Source organism: Kryptolebias marmoratus, linkage group LG1 (assembly GCF_001649575.2).
Source record: "Kryptolebias marmoratus isolate JLee-2015 linkage group LG1, ASM164957v2, whole genome shotgun sequence".
Lineage (NCBI taxonomy): Eukaryota > Metazoa > Chordata > Actinopteri > Cyprinodontiformes > Rivulidae > Kryptolebias > Kryptolebias marmoratus.
Window position 1 is genome coordinate 18,700,375 of NC_051430.1, and position 24,367 is coordinate 18,724,741.

At 41.2% G+C, this 24,367-nt stretch overlaps 1 protein-coding gene across 2 annotated transcripts in view; it reads left to right on the forward strand.

Moving 5' to 3' along the window:
• Positions 1 to 24,367, forward strand: part of emid1 (EMI domain containing 1) — a 49,429-nt gene that overhangs the window by 18,291 nt on the left and 6,771 nt on the right. For both annotated transcript variants that reach the window (XM_017413973.3, XM_017413974.3), the window contains exons 4-10: positions 17,697 to 17,786; positions 17,861 to 17,913; positions 17,995 to 18,127; positions 19,375 to 19,419; positions 19,524 to 19,631; positions 21,518 to 21,634; positions 24,248 to 24,337. In XM_017413973.3, the coding sequence (XP_017269462.1) occupies positions 17,697 to 17,786; positions 17,861 to 17,913; positions 17,995 to 18,127; positions 19,375 to 19,419; positions 19,524 to 19,631; positions 21,518 to 21,634; positions 24,248 to 24,337 (636 nt within the window). The remainder of the gene's footprint in view (positions 1 to 17,696; positions 17,787 to 17,860; positions 17,914 to 17,994; positions 18,128 to 19,374; positions 19,420 to 19,523; positions 19,632 to 21,517; positions 21,635 to 24,247; positions 24,338 to 24,367) is intronic.

Consider the following 24,367-nt stretch of genomic DNA (forward strand, 5'->3'; position numbering starts at 1 on the left):
GATAGAACAGACAGAGACTATAAAGTCACCACAATTGGCCCTCAGTATTATTATGTTTAGAAAGTGAATGTTTATTTTTCAAAAGGAGACTTTAATGAAAAAGTGAGGGATCGCAGAGAATAGATGGTTAATAAGTGCTTTTACTGACGGATTTTGTGTTTCAACTTGTCTGTGTTGTAAGTGAACGAGATGAAGAAAATCTTTGTTTCCTCAGAAACACACACCTCTTTACAGTTTGATAAAGTTTGGATACGACAGTGGGACAAATCCATCCAGTTTTAGTGAAGTCTCGACTGAGATAAAGTTATTCTGAGCCAAGACCTCCAGGCCTGCTCCAGAGACCGGCTCACGCTGCCAGATATCAGCGACAAAAAGGGGAGGACTGAGACAATTCATACATCATGTCTGGAATACGTACTGCAGACAGACAGACGCTGCTGCACGCTTATTCACACGGGACGCATATTTAGTCGAGACGGGCCAGATGTTTTATCTCAGTGTGTCCGAGTGCTCGGCTCCTGCTGAAGGAGGAGTGTTATTCTCTGGAGCTTTTGGGGTCTCAGCACGTCACCTCTGCTGCCGTCGCTGGGACAGCTCTGATGGATCGCACCCCGTAAACCACGGGAGGTCTCGCCTGTATATGATTTATGTCACATAAGACCCTATTTCCCATAAGTTTCTTAAAGACATGTGACTTTAGTTCTGTAACTCCGAAAAATTAAACTTTATCTTTACCTCACCCAGAGTCTTAATGTGACAGTTTTTATCTAAATGTCTTCTTCTCTTTTTGCAACGATGATATAATGTCTATAACAACACAACTGCATGTTTGTGATGATTAATACTGAGCTGATGATTTCTGCATGAGAGAAAAACATTAATCATAATTAGATGAATCATTTTATTTAGTCTAGGTTAGGGATGCTGTCAACGCCTCAGCGTCTTTTTATTCCTACATTAGAACTGGTTTCTGACACTAGGATTTGCTGCTTTTCTTTTTCATGTTGATTGAATAGTTTGGAGTTTTCGAGCTGTTGTCTGAGATACCAGATACCTGACATGCGAGGTGGTTTGTTACGCATAAGTATTTTATATTGCATTTGTATTGGATGAAAAATCACTTACAAATAAGTAAAATCAGTTTAAAGCGAAACAAATTTTCCATTGAAAAAAGCCTTCTAGTGTTGTTCTTCTCACCAAGAAAGCACAACTAACTTAAAGTTTGAATTATTTACAGTGACACAAAGTATTAACTAAATGTCATTGCTGCTGCTACACTCACCTGAACTGGTTCCACCATGCTGCCCTTATTTATAAAAGCTTGTTTCATCACAGATTATGGCTGGATGAACAGGTAATGGCAGCTGAAGAAGTGTTTATTTTTTCTGCTGCTAAATCATATAACTGTTTCATGGCAAAAGCATGCTAAAAGTTGATTAAATGCATATTGCTCACTGCCTTTTGCCAGCATTTTAAACTACTGTAAGATCATTTTATGTTGGGAAATGAGTTACAATAACCATTTTGGTTATTATGCACTCAGGGTGTGTTTTGGGAATGACTCTCAACTACTACCACACTGACTTTTCTGTACAACTGACTGACCTATAGCGTGTTTTGTGTTTTATAGAGCTATTTTGCTAACACGGCAGACAAATGAACACGTGCACGCACATAGACACAGGCAAGAACATTACTGCTTGCTTTTTAAGACCAAAAAAATCTAATCTAATTTTTTTGTTTGTTTTTTTGCACCAAAGTAAATTATATCAAACAATCAAGCAGTCAAAAAAAAAAAAAAAAGATTTGTGTGCAGTTTATCTTTGCTGCTTCTTGTCTTCCATCAGCAGTTTCTCGCCGTGTGAGTTTGAAGGAGGGCAGGTTGGCTGTTGACAAAAAGACTCAGTGAATGCTGGCAGGGAGGAGGAGTTTGAAGGGGGAGCTTGTGTTCTTTGTAATGCAGAGCTGAGATAAGAGCTGCATCCACCACGTCAACCCCTCCTGGAGCCCCGCGGGGTCAGCCGACCCCTGTTGAACTGAAACTATGATCACACAGTCCGTTTTATAAGCTGACAGGATAAGACATGATTGATGGCAAGGCATTGTTCGCCTCTTGTTTGGACTTAACGCTGCTGTGAAGGCGGCGATAGTTCTGCTTGATTTTTTTTGTGTGTGTGTGTTTCCTAAAATCTGCCTCCGCTCTTCGGCACCGCAGCCTCTTCTCTGCATGTGTGAGCTTTCATCTTTCTGTGCGAGTCTTCACACAGTCGGCTCTGTCTGTGGGCATGTGGAGATAAGGATGAAGGGAGTGAAGCACCATGAATAAAACCATCTTGTCTTCCTCCTCCTGATTTGTCTCAACACTTATCTTCTAGTTTTTTTTCTTTCTCAACAGTTTTCTCATCTTTCTGTCTCTGTGATTTGTAACACAGGCAATTAACTGCAGTTTGAAAAAAAAAAAAAGGACCTGTGCAAGAGTTAAACAAAAACTTTCTCCTGAGAGTGGCTGCAAGCGGACGTCACGGCGGTCCATCACCTGGCAGCATCTCTTACTTGGCACTCAGGCCCACAGAGTTGGACACAAACTGATGGAGGACTCCTGAGAGTTTTCCAAAAACTGAGCACAAATCCAAATCTGTACATCTGTTGTTCAACTCGGAGCATAATTCATTCTACAGTTAATAAATCTGTCTCTGAAGCATAAAATATCCTCGAGTAAATCAGTGGCTTTTAATGTTTGGGTCTGTTTTTTTCCTTATAACGTAATTCTTACATTATCAGCTGCTGCCGTGCTTTTTGTAGGATCAATTTTGAGGTTGTCTTTTGAAAATTTATATGTCTAAAAGTGTTCTTGCTTGCTTATCTTATTGAAACGTCTTGCAGTGTTTGTTGAAGACTTCAAGACTTTAATGTGCCTCGCAACGAAGTTCATTTAGTTTAGATTTCTTCACTTTTCAAACTTTTTTTTTGTCTTTAACTGAGTTGCAGAAAAACACCAGCTATCTCGTGTGTTTTTGTCATCTGTGCCGCTCAGCTCTGGATGGCCCTCTCTTTATCTTATCGTCCCTTTTTTTTGTCAAACCCACAGAGCATGCATACTTATCTCCAATGGTGCGAAACACAAACAGAACGCGGCCCGCTCTCCGTGTGCATGAGGGCCCATTTTATTTCCATCTGTCGAAAGGAAGCAGACGTGAGACAACCACATGTTGGAGGTAACACCGAACAGATCTGAGGTGTTGCCGCTGGGTTTTATTATGTGGCTGCACATGGATGAAGACACCTGCAGAAGAAGGTACACAAGGTGCACAAATAGCCTTCATGTGTGGAAACCCTCCAATTTTTCCTGACAGAACAAAAAGCGGAGCTACAGGATCAAGATAAAAGCATAATTAGCTTTTTTTTGGTGTTGTTTACCAGGCAGTAATTAAGCTTATCTGTTTGCTGCTGAAATTCTCTGAAGGTCTTTTTGTTTTTTATTTCCCAGGGAGTTACTAAAACAGGCCTTGTGTTGCTGTTTGTCGTCAGGATTTCGATGCTGCAGATAGCTCCGACTTAACACAGATTAGCTCTTAAACTTCTAACAGGCAGTAATTAGTCTCATCTTTTCATGGGCTGCATGTCGGCTCCTGGTGCGGGTTTTAGTCTCACAATATTACACGTGCACAGTCACACTAAATCCCCATTAATAGTTTAGCATATTTGAGGATTAAGTTAGTTTATTTTCAGTGTGCCTCAGGGGTCTTGCTGTGTTTGTCTTTTTAATTCCTGCTCTTGTATTTCAGAGCTCTTTCCTATCCTTCTGTGATGATATTGCTGTGGGCTGTTTTAGTCATTTAAAATGCTTTAAATATCCTATGTTGTCTTAGAAAGCCTCCAGGTTTGTTTGTTTTTTTCTGGCAGAATAAAGATCAGGTGCTGAATAGATCTTTAGAGTTTCAAAAGTTGTTTCAAATCAGTTGTCACATTGTTTGTTGTCTGCTAAAACTCAGAGACAGTTTTACAGATACTGAGCTAAAATCTGGCGTGGAGTTAAGAGAGTTATCTTAAACACATAATCCGAGCACTAACTGATGGTGCAGGATCTCACAATACTGCGTAGGGTTGCGCGTAACATTATTTTCAAGGTTAGAGCAAAATGGCTATAACGCCCTCGTTTTTTAACAAGATGATTTTATTCGATGTGCATTCCTTCAAGGAACGCTGGGCCTGTATTTCATTTATTTCCTTTTTTCATTGTGCAAGTTTTAGAAATCACAAATCACAATTAAAATCTCTCCTTTGTGATTTATGCTTGTGTTATCTTAGTGGGCTGAGGTCCAGCGTGCCGGCTTTATCGCAGGGGTTTAAACTTTACCTCCCGCAGGCCAGCCGTCAGTCAGCACACTGCCAGTTAACGCTGTACCGGATTACGGCTGGTTTGACCCCCCCACCAGGTGTGGGCGCGACCCACGCCGCTGTCTCACATCTCGGCCCCGGTGTCACGTTCCTGCGTGCCTCTGTGTGAGACTACCTGAGTACACACGCTCTCCTTTCCACAGCCGTGCCCCCCTGAACCCAAAACGCTCAGCCGGCTTTGATCCTGCCCCACGGCCCCTGGAAATAAGTGGGGTCTAATCCAGAAAGCCAAAGAAAGACACAGAGGAATGCCTGGCACACAGCACACCATTCACCCAGGGATTAGACTGAGAGGAGCTCAGCTTTACGCACTCATTTACTCACTCATTCTTTTGGGAGTATTTATATGTGCAGATTTGTCATGTTCACATGCACACATATGCAAATTCTGTGCTGCACTCCGATCTCAGCCTCAATCAGCCTCTGCAGACGCGAGAAGAAAATCAGGTCAGGTTGAATGCTAATTAACTTATTAAATCATCTGATCTGAAGCTGAGACATCTGAAATATTTCTCACTTAGTATCTGATGTTACATTGATTGTATTCAGGGAACAATTATTACAAAAGAAAAGGTCTTCATTATAAAACTACTCACTAGATTTTAGCTTTTAATTCAGAATTGTTTGTTTGGACTACAGTTTGGGTAAAATAAAAACACAATATGTTCATACTATCGAAATCTAAAAGTAAATTCAAGAAACTTTGCCTTCTTGCACGATGCTTGAGGATTTTGAATTAACTTTTAATTGAACTGATGCCCTTATCCTCAAACAGTTTTGCAAATATCTGCAGGAATCAACATCTGGTTTTATCCCCACACCACTCCCCTGGACGCATTTTTTTGATGTGACCCACCACTCCTCGAAGGAGAGAACTGTCTTTAATTATGGTTCGAGTTTCTGCTCCAGCAGGATTATGTGCGTCTGCAAGAAACAGAGAGCATGGAGGCACCGTCTGTCAGCACACTGAGAGGCTGAACTTAGTAGTATCAGGTGGAGGAGTGTGTTGCTCAAACGTGAAGTCAGAAGCGGGCAGCTTTATGGTCAGTCTCTGCCCTGCGTTTGTCTGTGTGTGTTTAAACGTGCAGAGAAAGGTCCCGTTTGAAGATCTGAAGAGTGATGCTCACATGATGTTGAAGGTGAAGACGAGGAGGCAGCAGCGGGCTGAAGGACCATCAATCCTACGTTGAACCTGGAGTGTGGAGGTTGTGCTGTTGATCCTGGCACCCTGCCGCTGCTTTCAGGACTTTCACATGTGTGGCTCTATGTAACGGAGATGGATCATCAGGACGTGGATTTCATACAACCTGATACTGAGGAACTGCTTTACTCTCCTACCTGGGAGTATTTATAGTAATGACTCTGTGCTGAAGGTTTTTTTGTTCCCCCTGTTATTCTTTACTCACAGGGCTTTTATTTGAGTAGACTAGATGAGCTATTTTAATCAGGGGTTTTAAGACCCTGCTGTTGAGTCAGATCTGTCAGGACGTCTTCCAACACTAAACAGGTTTGATTCACAGACGCAGCCGGCCTTGTTTTTATCAGCGAGACGTCCATGTCTGCTTTGCATTTATAAAGGAATCTATCTGCTGTCAGGGAAATTTTTTATGGCTCCTTACACATAAAATGCACATATAGTACAAAATTTATGTAGTGACACACTTCATGAACCTTCTTATTTGCTTAAAACAAACCTACTTATCACAGCAAGCATTTAAATTATTGTAATTCTGTATTTGTGCGGACAGAAACCTATAGGTGAGTAATCCTAAAAATTGGCTGAATCTATTTTAGGATCATTCTTGGTGGCTTAAATATGTACGATTCCTCAAGGGATGCAGAGCATAAAACTGGATTTAGAAGGTCTAAAAATAGCTTTTGCGAATTTAAATGATCCTTAACTGATGCCACTTTCTGTACAAATTCCCAACATTTCAGCCAGGTTAGCTAACAACAGCTGTTGTAGAGCTTTGCATTTCAATTTTTTCAATTTCTCCCTACATGTAGCAAAACAGGAAGTTGAGACTTCTCTCCAAAATAAGAACTAAGTTTCAAACTGAGGTCTGTGTTAGTTGTAATTCTGCACATAAATAAGTCTCTTGGTAATGATATTTTTGCTCCCTGGTATTGTCCTGTAGGTTCAAAAGCTAACCCAAGAAGCAAGGCTAACGACATGCTGTATATAGAGTTAAGAGAGAATTTTATTTCCTTATTCAAGTCATTTTTTATGAATAAATTAATAAATTGATATAAAGATTTTGAAAGTAATCTCTTTTCATATGAAAGCACAAAAAATCTGCTAGATAACGCACCAAACCAACTGGCACTTTGCCCCTTTTTTCTTTTGTGTGTGTATGTTATGGTAGATTGTTATACCAACATTTTGCATATCAAACTGGAGTTTATGGCACCCAGTTTGATGCCAAAGCCTCAGGTTTTCCTTGGTCACATTTCAACAAACTTAGTTTTCAGAGAGATGCATTTCAAATGGCCTAAAACTTTATTTTCATGTAGGTTAGAGACCAAAACATAGAAAGCACATTTAGAAATGTTTTTTTAATACCTATGAACTAAGCTTTTATTTCTTTAAATATTTTTCCTATTATAGCCCCTCAAGAACAATAATGTCATCCAGTTCATTTCAGCAGCTGTTAAAATAAAGTGATGCTTCTTTGGTCTCCAACACTCAGGAGACATTATCTTTCTACATTCTGTTTCATTTGGCAAACATGGCTGCAATGAAAGGATGATAACATGTTCTCACTGACTCCTTTTCTTTTTTTCTTCTATTTCAAAACATTAGATCTAATGTTACCATTAAAAAAAACTTCTGAGCTTGACTGTATACCTCCACGGTAACATGACCTGAGCTAGAAAAGGTAAAATAGAGCCTCAAAGAAAGAATTTGTTGTGGTGGTGGTGGAAGAAGAGAACAATCTTAAAAAAAAAATTAAAAAATTGGTGATTCATTAGATGCCCAAGCTAAAGTAAAGAAAGATTTGGTTTCCTTCTTACCACATGTCCACAATCTTCAGTTCATTTATAGCCCTGCAGAGTGGGACAGGTTAATGGTTTGCTATCGAAGCAGGATACCTAGACTGGTTCAGTCTGCCACTAATTTTGGTTTTAAATTAACGACTGCAGTCACAGTGATTGTATTCAACTCCAGCATTTGTATCTGGTAGTCATGGAGTCTACTGCAGGGGACCCGATTGTTTTTTTATAATTTACATGGGTAGTAAACTAGAAAATATAGGTTACTGAATGCTCCTTTTCTAACGAGACTTTTCTCCCATGTTTTCACACACAAATCACACCACAAAAGGGAAATTACATTTGGTCTGTGTGGACACAGGCCTCAAAGCACAAAGCAGCAATATATAAGCATTTCAACCAGCGCTGGATAAATAAATGGTGCGTTGGAGTAAATGTGTCCTTCAGATCCTAAAGGAAAAAGTTTCACTCTCCCAGCACCGACTGTGTACGGAAGAGGACCTGGGACAGAAATGATTGGACAAATGTTTGTGGACTGGCCTGCTTTCTGCTCGGCTGCAGCTGTGACAGAAAGCTGGAACGCCTGTCCATTTCTGTTTGTTAATTAATAAGGTCAGAGTTAAAGGTGTGCTTGCCAGGAGTTGAGCAGGATGTTTTTGCAGAGGGCAGCAGTGTGCAAACTCCACTTATGTGCCGCGGTTGGTCAGTCCACCATCTTTTTATTGTTTAGTCTTTCTCATTGATTGCTTTGATAGTTCAAAGCCTTTGAAACAGAACTTCCTTTGTGCAGAAATCCAACCTTTTGGAAATGTTTATCCTCTGCAAGGGCTTAAAAGCAAGGGATACTTCATTCTTAATTGCTAGTGAGCCACTTACAACCCTTCATCCAGTGAAAATCTTACTCTGTGTTTGAGTTGGAATCTCATGCTGCATGCAGAAGTCAGCTCAGGGAACGACGTTACACCCAGTTTAACCAAGTTCCAGCTGCAAGTCAGCAAACCAGTGGGATTTACTTACAGTTGTGCTCAGTGACCAGGCTAGCTACTGACGATACAAGTTGTTAACAAGTCAGGAGTGAGTTTCTTCCACAAGCGGAGGAGTTCAAGCGGGGAGCCTTGTTCATGAGTGCCGGTAGGCCGGAGCGGCTGATGGATCAACAGAACAGGGCCTCATCTGCAGTAATGATGCCGTTGCTCTGGTCTGTCATGGTGAAGAAGGAGCTGGGCCGGAAGCCAAAGCTCTCGATTTACTGTCTGCATTCCAGCCCTCACCTACGGTCAGGAGGCGTGGATCATGGCCAAAAGAAGAAGATCCCGGATACAAGCGGCTGAAGTGAGCTCCCTCTGTAGGGTAGCCTGGCCCGGCCTTAGAGATAGAGTGAGGAGCTCTGAAATCCGGGGGGAGCTCGGAGTAGAGCCGCTGCTCATCCACATCAAAAGGAGGCAGCTGAGGTGGTTCAGGCATCTGTCGTTGAGGAGGGGGATGTCTGTTTCCTTCCTAGACCCGTTCCCTCCCTGACCCGACTGTTGATGGGAAAAAAATGGATGGATGGAAGTCAAGAACATCATTTTTTACATTTGTGCATTCAAACATGTTTACTAATATAGGTTGAACAGTACTGTGTTCAGCTGATTTAATAAAATACAAACTGATAGTGAAGCAAATAAAACTTTAGTGTTAGAGCCGTCTTCACATTAATATACACAAGGCAGCCATATTTGCAGTAAAATGTACCTAAAAAAGGCTTGTCGCTACAGCTGCACATTGAAGGGTTTAGGCAAGTGTGTCTTTAAAAATTTTAACTTTTTGACGTTTCGTTTGTACCTTTAAAAGTGAATTTAAGGTACAAAAATGTACCCTAAACTTAGACTCTAAAGATTATAATTTACCTTTTACCATTAATTGGATGGTTTATAACATTACATAGCTAAAAATGAATCAGAAACAATCAAGAAACTCTCATTATCAGAGCACAGTGATATTTCGCAGCTCGGTTAGGATTAGGTAAATCAGCATACAGTACAACCAGATGTTTTTGGTTTAGTGAATAACATAAAACCAGATGTTTTTGGTTTTTTTAGAGCTATCTGTTGCTTAGAGAAATATAATTAAGAAAGAAAGCAAACAAAAGAAAGGAAGAAAAAGCTGCAAAAAGGGAAGAGAAATGAAAGTTAAGCCTGGTTGTGTTGCTAAATCAATACAAAATGAAGAATGAAACTTAAAAAAGAGTTAGCAGACTTTTAACTCCTGGAGTGACAAAAGAAAATCAAAAATACAGCTGAGTTTTATACTCGAGAAAAAACGCATGTGCAGCAATATTATCTTTTGGCTCTTACAGTTTAAAATACTCATAAACTGTTGTACTGCTTAGCACAACATTTATGAAATTTAAAGCTCACTGAGCCTACAGCCATAAATCTTTTATGTGCGAGTTGTCCTGCTGCTGCGTATTAGTTCGTCAGAGTAAGAATATTTCTGCCCATCATTCTTTTACTGCTCTCGTTCAAAGGTTTATTTGAGGTTTAGGATCTGATAAGGGTTGAGGTTGTGCAAATAAATGTCCTTACAAAGATGTCCATTGAAAATGCATGTGCGTGTTGAGGTCTAATTCTTGTCCCTGGTGTCTCCAGAGCTATTGTTCGTTGGCCTCCTGTGTGAGTGTTGGCTGATCTGAGTGAACTTTAATTACCGCTGTGTGTTGTGTTTTATCGGAGGAGGTCGCAGGCAAGACGATCCCCTCCCTGTCACAACCTCCAGCAGCGGGTCACGCCTGTGTGCGGTTTCATCCAAGCTGATTTTAGCCGTTTTTTTTCCTCTTGTTTGCAATTGTTTTCTCTGAGCAGACTCTAAAAGTTGCACATCTTTAGATAAGCTTTCACAAAGGACGAGGATCATCCAGAACAGTATTCAGACTTGTTGTGTTTTTCTTAAAGTAGAAGTGAAGAGTTTCAGATTCTACTTTCGAGCTGGCTAAATGTTTCTAAAAACTGCTGGTTGGCTTTGTTGTGCAGCCTGGCCCGACCACATAGCTTCTCAAATCAACGTGCTGCTCTTTGACAGAACCCACCACTAATTTAAGCCACTTTACACAAACCACAGCACTGTTTGTTTTCATTCCACATTGAGATTTCTTTCTGCACTGACATATCCTGCTAAAGATTTTTGGGGGGGTTTTGTCGTTTGTGGACAAAGTTAGACATCATAATAGAGGTCGTTTTTAAATTTGCTTAGATTTTTAGGATTTTTAAAATGGTTTTATGCTTTCAAATTTGTGTAAACAACAGATTTTTTTCATAGCTTTTCTTGAACTCAGACTATTGTTGCAACAGCAGTTTCTAAAAAGAGAGCAAATTACTAAGACTGTGATTTAAAAACAATAACTCACCACACTCCTACAGCTGAAGGAAAGATTTGGATCATTTGAAATGGGGTTCTGTGCAAAAGTTATGAACATTTATTGTCTGACATGTTGCAGATATCTATTTGATCAACCTCAGTTTGGAGAATTAGAGTTTATTTCTAACCAAGCTAACAGTTAGTCACAGAGATTCATGCAAACTAATTTTACATCACATTGTTTTTCCAGTTGAAATATTGTGATTTTCCTGCAGGAAGTGCCCCGGGCTGCACCAGAAGAGGAATAGTTGAAGTTGTCACTCTTTGTGTTGCAAACAACCTCAGAATTCTACGTAAATAACTGTGTAATGCAAAACTGACGGCAATAAAAAAGTTTATAAAATAATGTTTGCATGAACCACTATGAAATGTTTATGTTTGTAGTTGTTTTAAAAGGGCAGCAATCCATCTTTGGTATTGGCCACACTCAGACGAGCTCAGCAGTCCAGACAAAATTAAGCACTATGTCTTCAAACTGAGGTTGTTCTAAGAGCTACTTACAGCAGGTACGATATTCCTCATTTATAACCTTTCAGCAGAACCTCACTTCTAAAGATCTGAACCCTCGCTTTAACAAACATCAGAGGGAGGACCCCCGTGATCAGTAATTAGAGGTGGAGGTGGTGTGTGGCTCTGAAACAAAGCTCAATTTACTTGTAATTAGTATCTAGAAATGCCTTCCAGGTATTTCTGTCTGTCTGGGGTTCAGATAGCTGCAGGTTTCCCACGATGAAACTCTGAAGACTCAAAAAAAAAGCAGGAAGCCTGAAAAGAGGATGGGGAGGTTTGTGTTGCATCCTGTACAGAGAGGTCTACCTCACAGCTGTTGGTGCTCAGAATGACCAGTCTCCTGTCCCAGCGTGCCACACACACACACACACACACACACACACACACACACACACACACACTTCTGTCAGTATATCCCGACCACTCCACCAGTCAGACCATTCAGCCCAATGCGGCTCTGTAATTACACACTGAGATGACCGTCACTGACATCAGCATCACTGCAGGCATGTGCTGGAAAAACAGAGAGAGTGAGAAACGTAAGGAGAGTGAGTGAGAGGTGAACTGATCAGAGAGGTGGGAGGAAAAGGCAGGAGACCCTCCTCTTTCCTGTGGAAGATTAGACGGTGTGTGTGTGAACACATCTGGATGGGCTGGAAGAGTTGAAAGAACTGATGTGAGAATCAGTACAAACACAGGAAAAACTGAAGGCCATCACTGGAAAAGATGTCAGCTTGACACAGCAGCGTAGATTAGCACAATGAATGCAACTGGAGTACATTAGCAAGCCAAACGTCAGTCATCAAAGAGAAACAACCAACAAGTAAATAATAGCTCTGCGTCTCACTTCTTCATTCTGAAACATCTGCTAATAAACCATATTTTATTTTTCTGATAGAAGTAGAAGAAGGGCTATTATAAACCCAGGCAGTGAGATATGTTGTCTTCTGAAGTGCATCATCTCAGTAAAAACCTACCGAATTCAAGATTACAGACTTTAAAAGTGCTTCCCAAACCACAAGTAGATGAATTAATTCTTTTATAGTTACCAAAGTAAACATGTCCATTTTTGGTAATAACTGATAAAGGTTTGGCTTTCTGGATGGTGGCTGTTAGAAAGTTTATGGAGCTCTGAGCTGTTTTGTCTTGTGTCTCGTTCCTGGGTGATGAGGTGAGATATGTTGTACATGAGGCGAGACCCTGTCTGTCCCTGCGTTCTCTCACCTCAGGGGCCTCGAGGCTCCAGTGTGGTTTTATTTGCAGCAGATCTTTGCAACACCTCACCTATAAAAAACATAACAGCTGTAGACTGGCTGCTTGGGTGCACTTGCTTCTCGGTTAAAACGGTGTAAAAGTTTGGATTCACTCTCAGCTCGGATCAATTATCTGACCAGCTGTCGTGGCAAGGCTGAACTTTGTTCTCACCTGTAATTACAGGTGAATTTGTCCAGTCTGAGGGCTGCCCAGCTCTCATGCCTGCAGGTGTACGGGCAGAGAAGCAGTTCCAATGCAGACGTCTACCCTAATATTTAAACAAATCGTCTAATCAAAGAAACCAAAGACTTTGGGAAAGTGCAGAAAATGCAGGAGTTCAGATGTAGGTTTTCTGAGCAGATTACCTGGATCAGATGACCAGACTGAGGGATTAATAAATCCTTATTTCTCTGTGGTAATTAAATATCTTTAAAGGCTGACTAATTGCAAAGAAGAATGTTTTTATTGCAAGCTGTCATTAAAATCTGAGAAACGATTGTAGTTATTTAGGAAAGTGCGGGTTCTTGTCAGATATTTATCTCTGCTTATCAACTCTGTCTACTGTTGTACTTACAAATTTCTTACTGCAAACTTATTATACTAAAAGTTATTTTAATTCTTTGTCTTAAACATCAACAACAAAAACCTCTGTAGGTAGTGGTACTTAACACCACAGGTTTCTTACAATATTATTTATTTCTCCCCTTTTTGATTACTTGTCCCTGCGTTTAGTTGATTTAAATGAACCTGATATAAATTTTGGCATACTGATTTACTGAGCAGAATTGCACTGTGAGTTCAGAGGAATTAATTAACAAATATTAAGAATTTATGCCACCTGGTCTGCTGTAATATGAACAGTTACTAGAGTACGTTTAAACAAAAATTTCAGATTTGAAAAAAAAATCGCTAATAAAAAATGATTAGGTACAACAGTGGATGTCAGAGTTTTTGCTACAATGTATATCCACAATAACTATTGATATTTTCTCAAAGTAATTTAAGATTTAAAAAAAAATTGAACTGTGAGTAAACAATATTAGAGGAGAGAAAGGAGGTGTCAAAAATGAGGAGGGCAGAATGAAAAACTGTGATCACAGCACTTCGGTTTGGATTTATTTTGGAGTCAAAATTCACTCAATAAGGAGAAAGCTTACTCAGCAATCAAATGTCCTGAGCAGCCACCTTGTTCGGCTCAGCTTGTATGTGGAAGTCGTGTTCACTGTAAATGGACGGTGTGTTTATCTGAAGGCAGCAGCGGCAGCAGCCTCTGGTCTGAGCGCTGAGGAGACAGAGATAAACGCCTCCTCTGCCTGCCTGTCAGCACCTGGTCACTAATGATGCTGCAGAGCTGAGCTCAGCCAGTGGACCCGACAGAGATGGATCAGGACTTCACACTGCTGTTTCTGCTGGCTGCAGTGTGTGATGTTTTCTTTCACAGCTGCTGCCAGAATATGAACTGTTATCTCCGGCAGAAAATTTAGACTTTGAGACAAATCAATTTGACTTGAGGAAGCCCTTCGTTTGCTGCTCACCCATCCTCTATCCAGGCTGTGAGGCCGAGCTGAAGGTTTCACTTGAGAAATCAAATACCCCGTTAAGGCCCGTCATTCTGTGGAGACCAAATAAAGTGGATGATGGGCTTCGATGGTCAGGCAGTCGGAGCAATCTGAGTGTGTGAGCTAACAGAGCGATTAACATTAAGTTAACTTTTCATCTGTAAATATCAGTCATTAATCGTCTTGGGCAGTTTTTATCTTGCAAAATATGCAGCTGCATTCGTCTTCGTTGTCCACTTGGTTTATGAGGCCCTCAGAGGGACAAGTGGGGATTTTTGGTCAGTAATAAAGTTGTGATGAAGCTGCTGCATCAAACAGTTGTGCAGATTATTGATGCTTTTGTGAAATTCAAACTGAAAATGTTGTGTTCTCCTGAGTGCTGTCAGTTCACGTTAATGATTTCTCCTTCTGACCCTGTTCACACTTCTCTTGTGTTGGCTCCCAGAACTCTTCACTCAACTCATGTCTGCACTCCTGTGGCTCAGTTTTTACTTCACATTCCTTTGAACTTTTTGTTTTAACTTAAAGGTTTGTACAATCATTTTTATTTATTTCTTTTTGTTGTTTTGAAATTTCAAAAAATCAAGCAGCAATGGGAAGTAAGTGCAAATTGAAGCCACACTACGACATTAGAAGTGCAATTTTTGACTGAGCTGGATATTTTTTCAGTCTGAATATGAAGTTTGATTAAGAGTTGAAAGTTGACACGCTGGACTCAGCTTCTGTGTTATTTGTTGATTGCAGTTGGTGCTTTAAATCAGAGGAAATTCAGGAGGACAAATTGTGTTGGGGCTTCTGCAGAGGGTTGCTGGTCTACACGTGAGACATGGAGGTCCCACTGCCAACGCTCATTAATAATGATAGCACCCAGCAATATGTTAGAAACACTGGGTTAGGATTTGTTTCAGAGCTGCATATTGAACTTCAAATTTGAACAAAATCAGTTCAAAATAAAAGATGTGATTTGAGGCCTTTTTATGGTTTTGGGACTTTTTCCACAACCACAATATTCTTAAAAATCTCAGTCAAAAAAAGCTCAAACTCAGTGTAAAATGTCAATCAGTACAAAAAGCTTTAGTCTGTGTTGTGTCTGACGTTTAGGATCACATTATTCTGTCTTCACTTACATTTCACAAAGGTGTCTTGTTTGTACTCGTGGTTGTACCTCCACATTACACATCATCAATAGCTCAGCCTCAACAGATCATCTTTCATGACCTCTTGAATACGCACAGATTCTGAGACTGGAAAAAGATAACTTTCTGCACTCGCATCTTGCTCCGCTTTTTCCGAGATTCAGCAGGAGCAAAGATCGTTCGGAGAAATGTTTGTAAACAAACCTCTAAACCGTGCGTGTGGGGGGGAAAGTGCAGCGAGACGGCTGATGTCAGCGCTGCCTCTGAACTCTCGGTGGGGGTATCGCTAATGAGGAGCTCTGACTCTGATTAAATACCGATGCAACGCGATCAACCCCCCCACTGGGACAATTAGTCCTCTGAGATCAAAGCATGGATACAGTGTAATGATGTTGATGCTGGCCAACGGAGAGATGGATCACACATTAAGCATTTCTGTCGTCCTCTGTCTGCGTGCACACACACACACACACACACACACCACGGGACTCACAGTTTGCTGATTCTGTCACATGAGGTGCAACAAAAGCAGGAGTCTTGCTGTTGTGTGATGGAAAGCTTCTGAGAGGTGTGTGTATGTGTGGGGGGTGGTTGGTTCTGCTCCAAATCCGGATTAATGCGTCATACAAGAGCTCGACACTTGAAAGTTCTTTATTTTAGAAGAAAAAAGGTGCTGCTTTGAGGGTAGAAACAAAAGGTATATTTTCTACCCGAAGCCTCTCTTTTGTAATTGAAAGCAGTCGTCTACACGACCTGAACTCTGCAGGAAAACTCAGCAGGATGTGCTTGTACACGTACAAACATACACACATCCCTTTGGTTTCCGCAGCCTTCGCCCCACGCAGACTGAAGCGTGCGTTCTCCTTGTCTCTGTGCAAAGCTCGGATTGGTACTGAAACATGTGGGAGAGGGCATGCAGAGCTCATGCCATAACATTTCAGTCTCAAGTTAGACGTGGTTTTAAAATTTCTACGCATATAATCCTCTGAGAAATGCCCCGGACCCTAAACAGTGAAACCATGAACACAGAGGTTGAAGAAGGGGAATAATTGGGTCAGTCTCGGTTTACTAGAAACCATGTGTTCTGGGAAGTTTCTTTTGTTCGTCTTTGCCTTCTCTTCTTCCGTTGTTTGGGTAATCGCTCAACCATTAAGCTATCACATCCTAAGTTCATGATCGCAAGCTCTCACTTCTCCGCTGATTCTGCAGCAGAGTACATCATCTGAAGTGAAGCCGTTTCGGAGGAGCGCGGCTCTCCTGCCTTGGCTCTGCACTGCAGGTGCTATTTTATGGCTTCTTTTAGTTGAGCACTTGGCATAGCTGTGGCTGCAGGCCACTGCAAGGAAAGACATGCTTCCTGGTGGCTAATGAGGTGCCGAACCCCAGCCCCTTATTTGTTTTAGAAGCACCTGGGCCAACCACAGCCAGGCCGGGCCCAGACAATGGAGTCAGTCTAGCGTTTCCACTGAAGTCTGCCCATTCAAAACACCCAGAACCTCGAGACTCCCACACTTCATAAAATGAAAGAAAGACAGAATGCAAGCCGAGACTGCCCATTCTCCTCACATAAAGGAACTATTGTTTTGTCTTTACGTGCCTTTCTGCCTAGCCTTGCAATTTTAAACTTCACTTAAAAAGAAACAAAGATGCTGCATACACCAAATGTCTGTCAGAAATAAGACACATCAAAACACACTCAAATGATTTCAGCTTCTCTTTTCTCCACAGACAGTTTGTCAGCTCACTCTGGTTCACAGTGAGGAACTTACCTAAAGGACAAACATTTTTAACAAAGCTATCTTCAGCGTCCATGTCACTGAATGGATTTTCTCTATTACACACTTGCAGACATTTAATGTCTGCTCATAAGATGTGTTTAGAGTCCTTTTTGTAACTAATTCAACAATAAACTAATTCCTTCTATTTTAATGTCATTGCCATTTTGCAAATTAAATTAACTGGAATACATCAAGCTGTTTAGATCACTGTCAGATTTAAAAAGACTATTTTTATTACTTGAATGCTGTGTTGCACTCGATAGGACATCAAAGACTGGATGAAAAGTGTCACCATAATGTCATCCACTGGTTTGTAAACATTTATCTTAAACTCAAAAGTCATAGTCGTGGTGTTTTGAATCTGACTGAGATCCATGAATGAATGAAGCTCCTTGTTAACCTTGTTTAAATATACTTATTTAAAAAAATATATAATTTACTCTTAATTTAACGCACGTGGTATTTTCTTAATAGAGACTAGGACCTAAGAGAGCTAAGTTAAAACTTTTGCTAACAATGAAGGTTTAGTGAGAAGCATTCTCCCCCTGCTGGCCATCAGGTTAACTGCAGGTTCAACTCTGCATTGGCTTCATTTTTTTGGCTCAAGGAATCCAAACAGTTTCAAATCTAAGCCACATATTTGTTTGTTTCTATCTTTATCTTTGTCACAGATGGAGGGAACCAGCTCGTAGCTCAAGAAGCAGTGAGGAAACCCTCCTCTCTGCGGCGTCCCTCGGCACGGACAGGAGAGCCCATCTCAAGTAAGAACATGTTATAACCTTTATTTGACATATTTGATTCTGTCAGGTAATTAAAGCCATTTTCTGTTTTGCAGATTGTCTCAACTGCAGTCGAATCACAGCTTTACTGAACTCACTGGAGGCGAAGGTGAAGAATCGCTGGGCGTTATGTTAGATCTGATTTAATCATCCGTGCCAATAAATTACCTGCGCTTGTTTTATGTCTCAGGTGCAGTTACTCACAGCGCCAGCCGCCATTTCACATCGCCACCTTCAGAGTAAAGGAGGAACTGCTCCGGAGGCGTCGTTGATGATGGGAGCAGCTCCGGCTCAGGGAGCTCCTGGTGAGCAGGGACCTGCAGGTAACCCATGTTGTGCCTAAATAAAACAATTTGAAGTTCAGGGTCTTAACATTCAAAAAAATACAGTTTTTGCTGCCTGCTCACTACCTGTTCACCTTCACTTCATTACACACACTTGTTTCCTTTCAGAAAAGCAAGATGTTACTTAGAGCTATAATATGATCATTTCATTCATTTTTTACTTTAATGATGTAAGTTTTCATGACCTAAGACAGTACTTGTGAAAATAGGCGCGGTGCGGACTTCTGCTGCGACCAAAAATTACACCCAGAAATTACACGCTTGTTCTGGATTTCTTTTGCAGCAGACATCTTCGCAGTCAGACTAAATATTTTTGACTCTGTGGGAGCAGAAAGCTGCAACAAGCAGATGTGCATTTGCAGAGCTGTTGTTTCCACGTGCCAGAATGTCGAAGCAGTGGAGCCAGACTGTTTGCAACAAGTGACAACAGCGTTAAGAAGTTACATCTGACTATGAAAGAGAAACTGTAGGAAGAGTTTAATTCCGAAATGACAAGTGTGAAATAAGCGTCTTAGTCTAAATTACTGGGTGTGGGGTAATTCATCAGACTTCACATGTCTAAGACATTTTATTGCCTGCCTTTAATGTTGGCAGGAGATAATGTAATTGCTTGTGTTTGTATGTCTATTAGTAAAACCACTGGAGGGATTTTAATAAAACTCTAAGAAAATAATCATAAATGTACATCTACTATTGGAGTCAACACAATTCAAATTGCCACCACAGCTAATGGACCTTAGCCAACACAAAAATGAGTTTAACTTAATCTATTTTACAAATATTGTGCTAAAATTTGGTGTGGTAGTAGCTGAGAGTCATGCCCAACACATACACTGAGCGCTAACTGATTGTGCGAGATCTTTGTGTAAAGCTTTGGCATTCAAGGCCGCAGGCGATATGTTTTCATATCAGTTTTTATAGTTTTTATATCTGTTACTGTTTATTTCCCTTTTTGCTGTATTATTCATTAAAATCTGCAAAGAGAATTTGACTTGTCATTTTTAGAAAGGAATTGATTCAAAATGAGTGGCTCATTTGGAAATTGTATTCAGCATTTTGGAAATGAATTTTCAATCTTCCCTAAAGCTGACCTAAATGCAGCAGTGGCAGCACTCTTACGTGAACAGAAATGCTCTTACACATCCTCATCTCCAGGTGGTTTGAGTTCAGATTTTTTTCACAGATATAAACTTCTTAATTAAGGCAACTCTCTCGTTTCATTTCAGGTCCTCAGGGTGAAAAGGGGAGAGATGGGCTTCCTGGCAGAGATGGTAAGTTTGTAATTGTAGTTTTAGTTGATGTCAGGCCGTTTAAGATGTAAACCAGCTTCATGATTACTCGTCATGAGGGTTTTTTTTTTTTGCTTTTCTTAAAGGAAAGCCAGGGTCTCGAGGGCTGCCAGGTCCCAACGGGCCCCCGGGGGACACTGGGGCCAGGGGTCCATCTGGAACGCCCGGCTCAAAGGGACCCTCAGGACCGGCAGGTAAGAGTGGACCATGAAGATTATTGACAGTTGTGAGATTAGATTAACTGAACCTTGTCCTGCTGGGTGTTTACACAGGTTGTCAGCAGGTCTGCAGGTTGTGTGTGTGTGTGTGTCTGCATTTGTTTACCTATACTTACTTTGTTGTCAATAGAAGAAGACGTTTGAATGGATTACTGCTGACCAAAGATCAGTGAAAACAACAGAGATCTGACCTGAGATGTCCAGAGTGGTTTCTTTTTTACTCAGACCTCTCAGTCGTCCACAGACCCTGCAGTGGCAAAAGCCTGAACATTCCAGCGGCCTTTGAGGTCGCCTAGTTACTCACTGGAATTTGCATTTTATTGGCCTGCATTTAAGATTATATGTTTCTAAAAGTATTGTTTTATAAATACTCGTGTCTTGTTGTTCACGGTCATCAGCCAAAACAAAAACTAAATCATAAACTCCTTGCGTTAAATCCGCCGCTCTCTGGTTCTGTACAAATAATGAATGACCTGTTGGGGGAAATAGTAAATCTACCATCAGCTGCAATTTCAGTGACGAACAAAGTAAATGGCGAGTACGAGTGCGTCACAACATCTGCTCTTGCTATCGTCGGTTATTCCTCTGGTCTGGATCAGTCTCACATATGAACCTCGCTCTGTGTAAAAATGAGATTTAGAGCGAAACTTGAACTACAAACCCACTTACTGAGCAGCTCTGTGTGACTTCAGTTTAAGAAAAAAAAAAAAAAAGCCTGAGCCATATACGTATACAAATCCCAGCTCCTTATGATTTCCATATGCCTGTGGTGTTTCTGTTTTTTCTGTCTCCATTACTTCATAAGTACCCAAAAGCAGAGCTGCGATTTTCCCATTGTGCTGATTTTCTTTTCAGTCTGAAGTGAAAGATAAACACAGAAAAGCAATATGACCAGTGTCATGTAAAAATGAGTCAAATATGGGAGAAAAGTTTACTTTGTGCAGCAAGTATCTGCTCACATTTTGTCACAGCATCCCCCAGATTTCGGGAATCCGGGGAACATTATTTCTCGGGAAAAATGGTTTTCTCTAAATGTGTTGCGTGGACTTTAAAGGGTCAGCTGGGACATTATTGTGACCCACTGTGCTGCGGATGGCTTCTGGTCTCCAAGAAGCAAACCAAACACGGTCAGCTGCGCTGCAACACTTTGGCAAAGTTCAGTGAAAACAGGCCGCGGAGAAGTCATATCTTGGCTGTAATAACATCGTATAGAAATGCAGCAGTTACTGGACCGTAGCTGCGAGTTTCATCAGTGGACAAATAGAAAGGTGCTGAGTGTTGATGTGACAGAGGGAGGAAGGTGGTGACCTCAGAGAGGTCAGATGATGTGTTGAGCTTTCTTTTTCACCCTTAAATTACTTACTGAGGGAGGTCGGAGGGACACTTTCCCCCGACTGCTTCAGTTACAGGCTTTTATGGATAGAAACACAAAAACAAGTGGCATGCATGCTGGGAATATTCAATTTACAGTGAACCTTGTGCCAGTAACATTGCGCAGAGTTTACCTCGGTTTATTTCAGTTTCTTTGTGTCACTGAGTTCCCAGCAGCCGACCATTAATGACCCTCTTGTTAATTACACAGAAACAAAGTCAGACGGTTCACACAATCCCACCTGCTTCTTGGATCCCCTGATTTTCCTCCACATGTGGACAATTAGACGTCCACTTAATCAGACACTATTATGTTACTTCATCACTTTCTCTAATATTTTCCCTCTCTGGTCTTTGTTGTGGTTTATCCTCCATTCAGGACATCACTAAGTCATTTTGCAGTCTGCCATGTGCTCTGACAGTTTACGATTTTGACATGTGCCGTGTATCTGTCACTACGGGAGTTTTTCATTTTTCGTCCACTCTCTCAGGCCCTCGTGGTCCACCGGGACTCCCAGGAGAGAGAGGTCTTCCAGGCCTGCCTGGGCCACCGGGACCACCCGGCCCCCCAGCGCCAGCCAGCGCCCGCATCCCAGAACCCGACCACAGTAAGACCCAGGACAGCAGTTCCACTTCTTACAACCGCAATGACAAAAGTTCAAGACTTTTAGTTTGTATTTATCCTAGATATTAGAACTAAATTACCAGGTCTGTGCAAAAGTCTCAAGCTACCTTACATTTGGTCATACTTCACTTCCAATGAGCCAAAAGTTTGTTTTTATCTTTAAAAATGGTCTTCAGAAATATTACTTCAAGCTCCCTACTCTTGTGTTTCCTTGAACAGTGGTTACGTTTTTATAATTTTCACCCTGAGTTTTCACATTGTTTGCTTTAAACTTGTCAAGTCTCCATATTTTAAAAAAAATGGAAGTAACTGAACAATTAGGGAATAAAGAAAGAAGCTTCACACATCCAAAAAATCAACACAAGCCAACAGTATCTTAAAGCTATGACCTTAATAAACGTAAAACAGGTATGAATAAATACAACAAAGACCTGAACCAGGAGAGATGCAGCGTCATTAAGTTGATCAGCCAGCTGTTAATAAACTACTAATAACTCTTTGAGAAGAGAAATATGACCTCCACAACCTCTGGGGCTTTAAACTTCATTATTGTGCACGATTCTATTAATAACCTTGGTACTATTTGGAAAGTTTGCTTCCCTTTTTTTTCTTTCGTTCTGCTCTTTAGACCTTATTTCATCGACTTTTGATTTTTAACAAACAAAAAGCACCAAAAAAGTTGCAGAATAAGTCTGTGTTAGAAATTTTTATGGTCTTGAAACTCTTCCATAGTTTAAAAAAGGAATCCAATAATGAGTGCACCTGACAACCACTTCATCACCTCCTCCTTTAATGAAGGGGTCTTTTTTTGGTGAGGTAATTCACACAATGAGGGCACGCCTCAAACCAAAATTAGTTTAAACATATTTACATCTTCATTTGGACTTTTATTCTCGAGCAGGGAGGTGCACTTTTGCAAACTTTCAGCTGAAAACTCTTCAGTCAAGACGGAAAAGGTCTTAGAAACAGACGACGTTAATCTTTTAACGGCTACTCGCCGCTGCCCACCAGCCAAGCAGAGCAGAATGGGAGATAAATGGATGCAGCGGCAGCTACACTGATGCAGACTTTGTGCTGGGATGAGAACCTGTCCACCACTGATGTCACTCAACAGCTTCCAGATGTAGGCTGCTCAGACAGCTGAGTGAGGAGGGGGTGTGAGAGACAGACGGGGGCCTTCTCCGGCTCTTTCAAGGTCGCCACATGGGCGGGTTTTCTACATGGATTCAGTGGTAAAACAAAGTATGCGGCACAGATTTGTAAGCTCCGGGTTCCGCTGTGGAGAGCCGTGGGGGCGCTGAGGTTGGCACGACGGTTTCCGAGTCTGTGGGCTATTTCTTTCACATCAAAGTAACAGTGGGGGTGGGTCTGCAATGAGTTTCCTTTGGAAAACACTGGATTGTTTGGCCCCTACGTGGATTGAAGAGGAAGACTGTGGGAATATTTCAGCGTTCCTGCTTGTTTTGATGTAAAGCTAAGTCTCAGATCTCAGTGTGCTCCGACTAGAAAATGAAAGACTTCTCTTGAAACCCGGAGCTGTGCTTCTTGGATGTCCCCTTTGCTATTGATCTGTTGGTGTCCATTTATCAGGTATTTAGAGGATGTTTATGGCTGTCAATCGTCCTCCTCATCCTCATCTTCCTCATCTTCCTCTTCCTCTTCCTCTTCATCTCTGTATGTCTGAAGTCTGAGGCAGTGATTGGATCTGTGTTTCCTGTTAGTGACCCAACAGGCACACTTCCTCGTGTTCACCACCCTCTTCCTTGACGCTGTTATCGCTTGCAGTCATTGGAGTCCAGGCACTGTTACGAAGATGTGTTGGGAATGACACAGCTACTGCCACACCAAGCTTTAGCTCGATATTCGTAAATCTGACAGAGTTTAACCATTTTTGTGTTAGCTAATGACAATTGGCTAGGGTGGCCACCCTGAAATGGGCTAACTGTGGCAGCCATCTTGAAATGAGATAACTTCAAAAGTTAATCAGTTGTAGCTGTACACCCAGTGATTGCTTTCTGTAGGTTTTATTAAAATCTGTCCAGTGGTTTGTGAGATATTTTGTTAACAGACAGACAAACAAACACACACGCACACAGTTTTAAAACATTACTGCCTCTTTTCCTTCAGTGGCGGGCGATAACATCTGTCCAACCCTGATCTATCGATATTGATGATTACTACCAATGAGTTTGGACTGATTGTAAGAAAACACTGCCCTCTAGTGGACTGGCTAAGTTGTCAAAAAAGAGCCATTTGTCTGATGCAGCTTCAAGAAGGCTGAGTTACCTTTTTCTTAAAAAATAAAATAAAACCAAACTATTAGGCGTAGTGGGGCATCTGCAAAAACAAAATAATCCCTCTCTCTCAAGATAGGAGGTACAGCGTGTTGTTCAAACTTAGCTAACTGGCATGTTTGGTCTTATTCTTGAACGTCATGGTGTGAAAATGATGCTAAAATATCCTTACTGTCAGTGACACAGGTCCACAGTTTATAAAATCATCTGTCAAACTATTATTATTATTACAGATTCTTCTAAATATATTCTATTTTAGTCAGGAGAATAGCTTGAACACACACATTTTGTTTCAACTCCAGACCGTGGAAAAGACCCCTTCTTCACCAACACTTTCCACGACTCGAGAGGTTTGCCGGTTCCTGGACCCCGGGGTCCTCCGGGGCCTGTCGGTGAGTGTTTATTGTTTGTTTATTTATTTA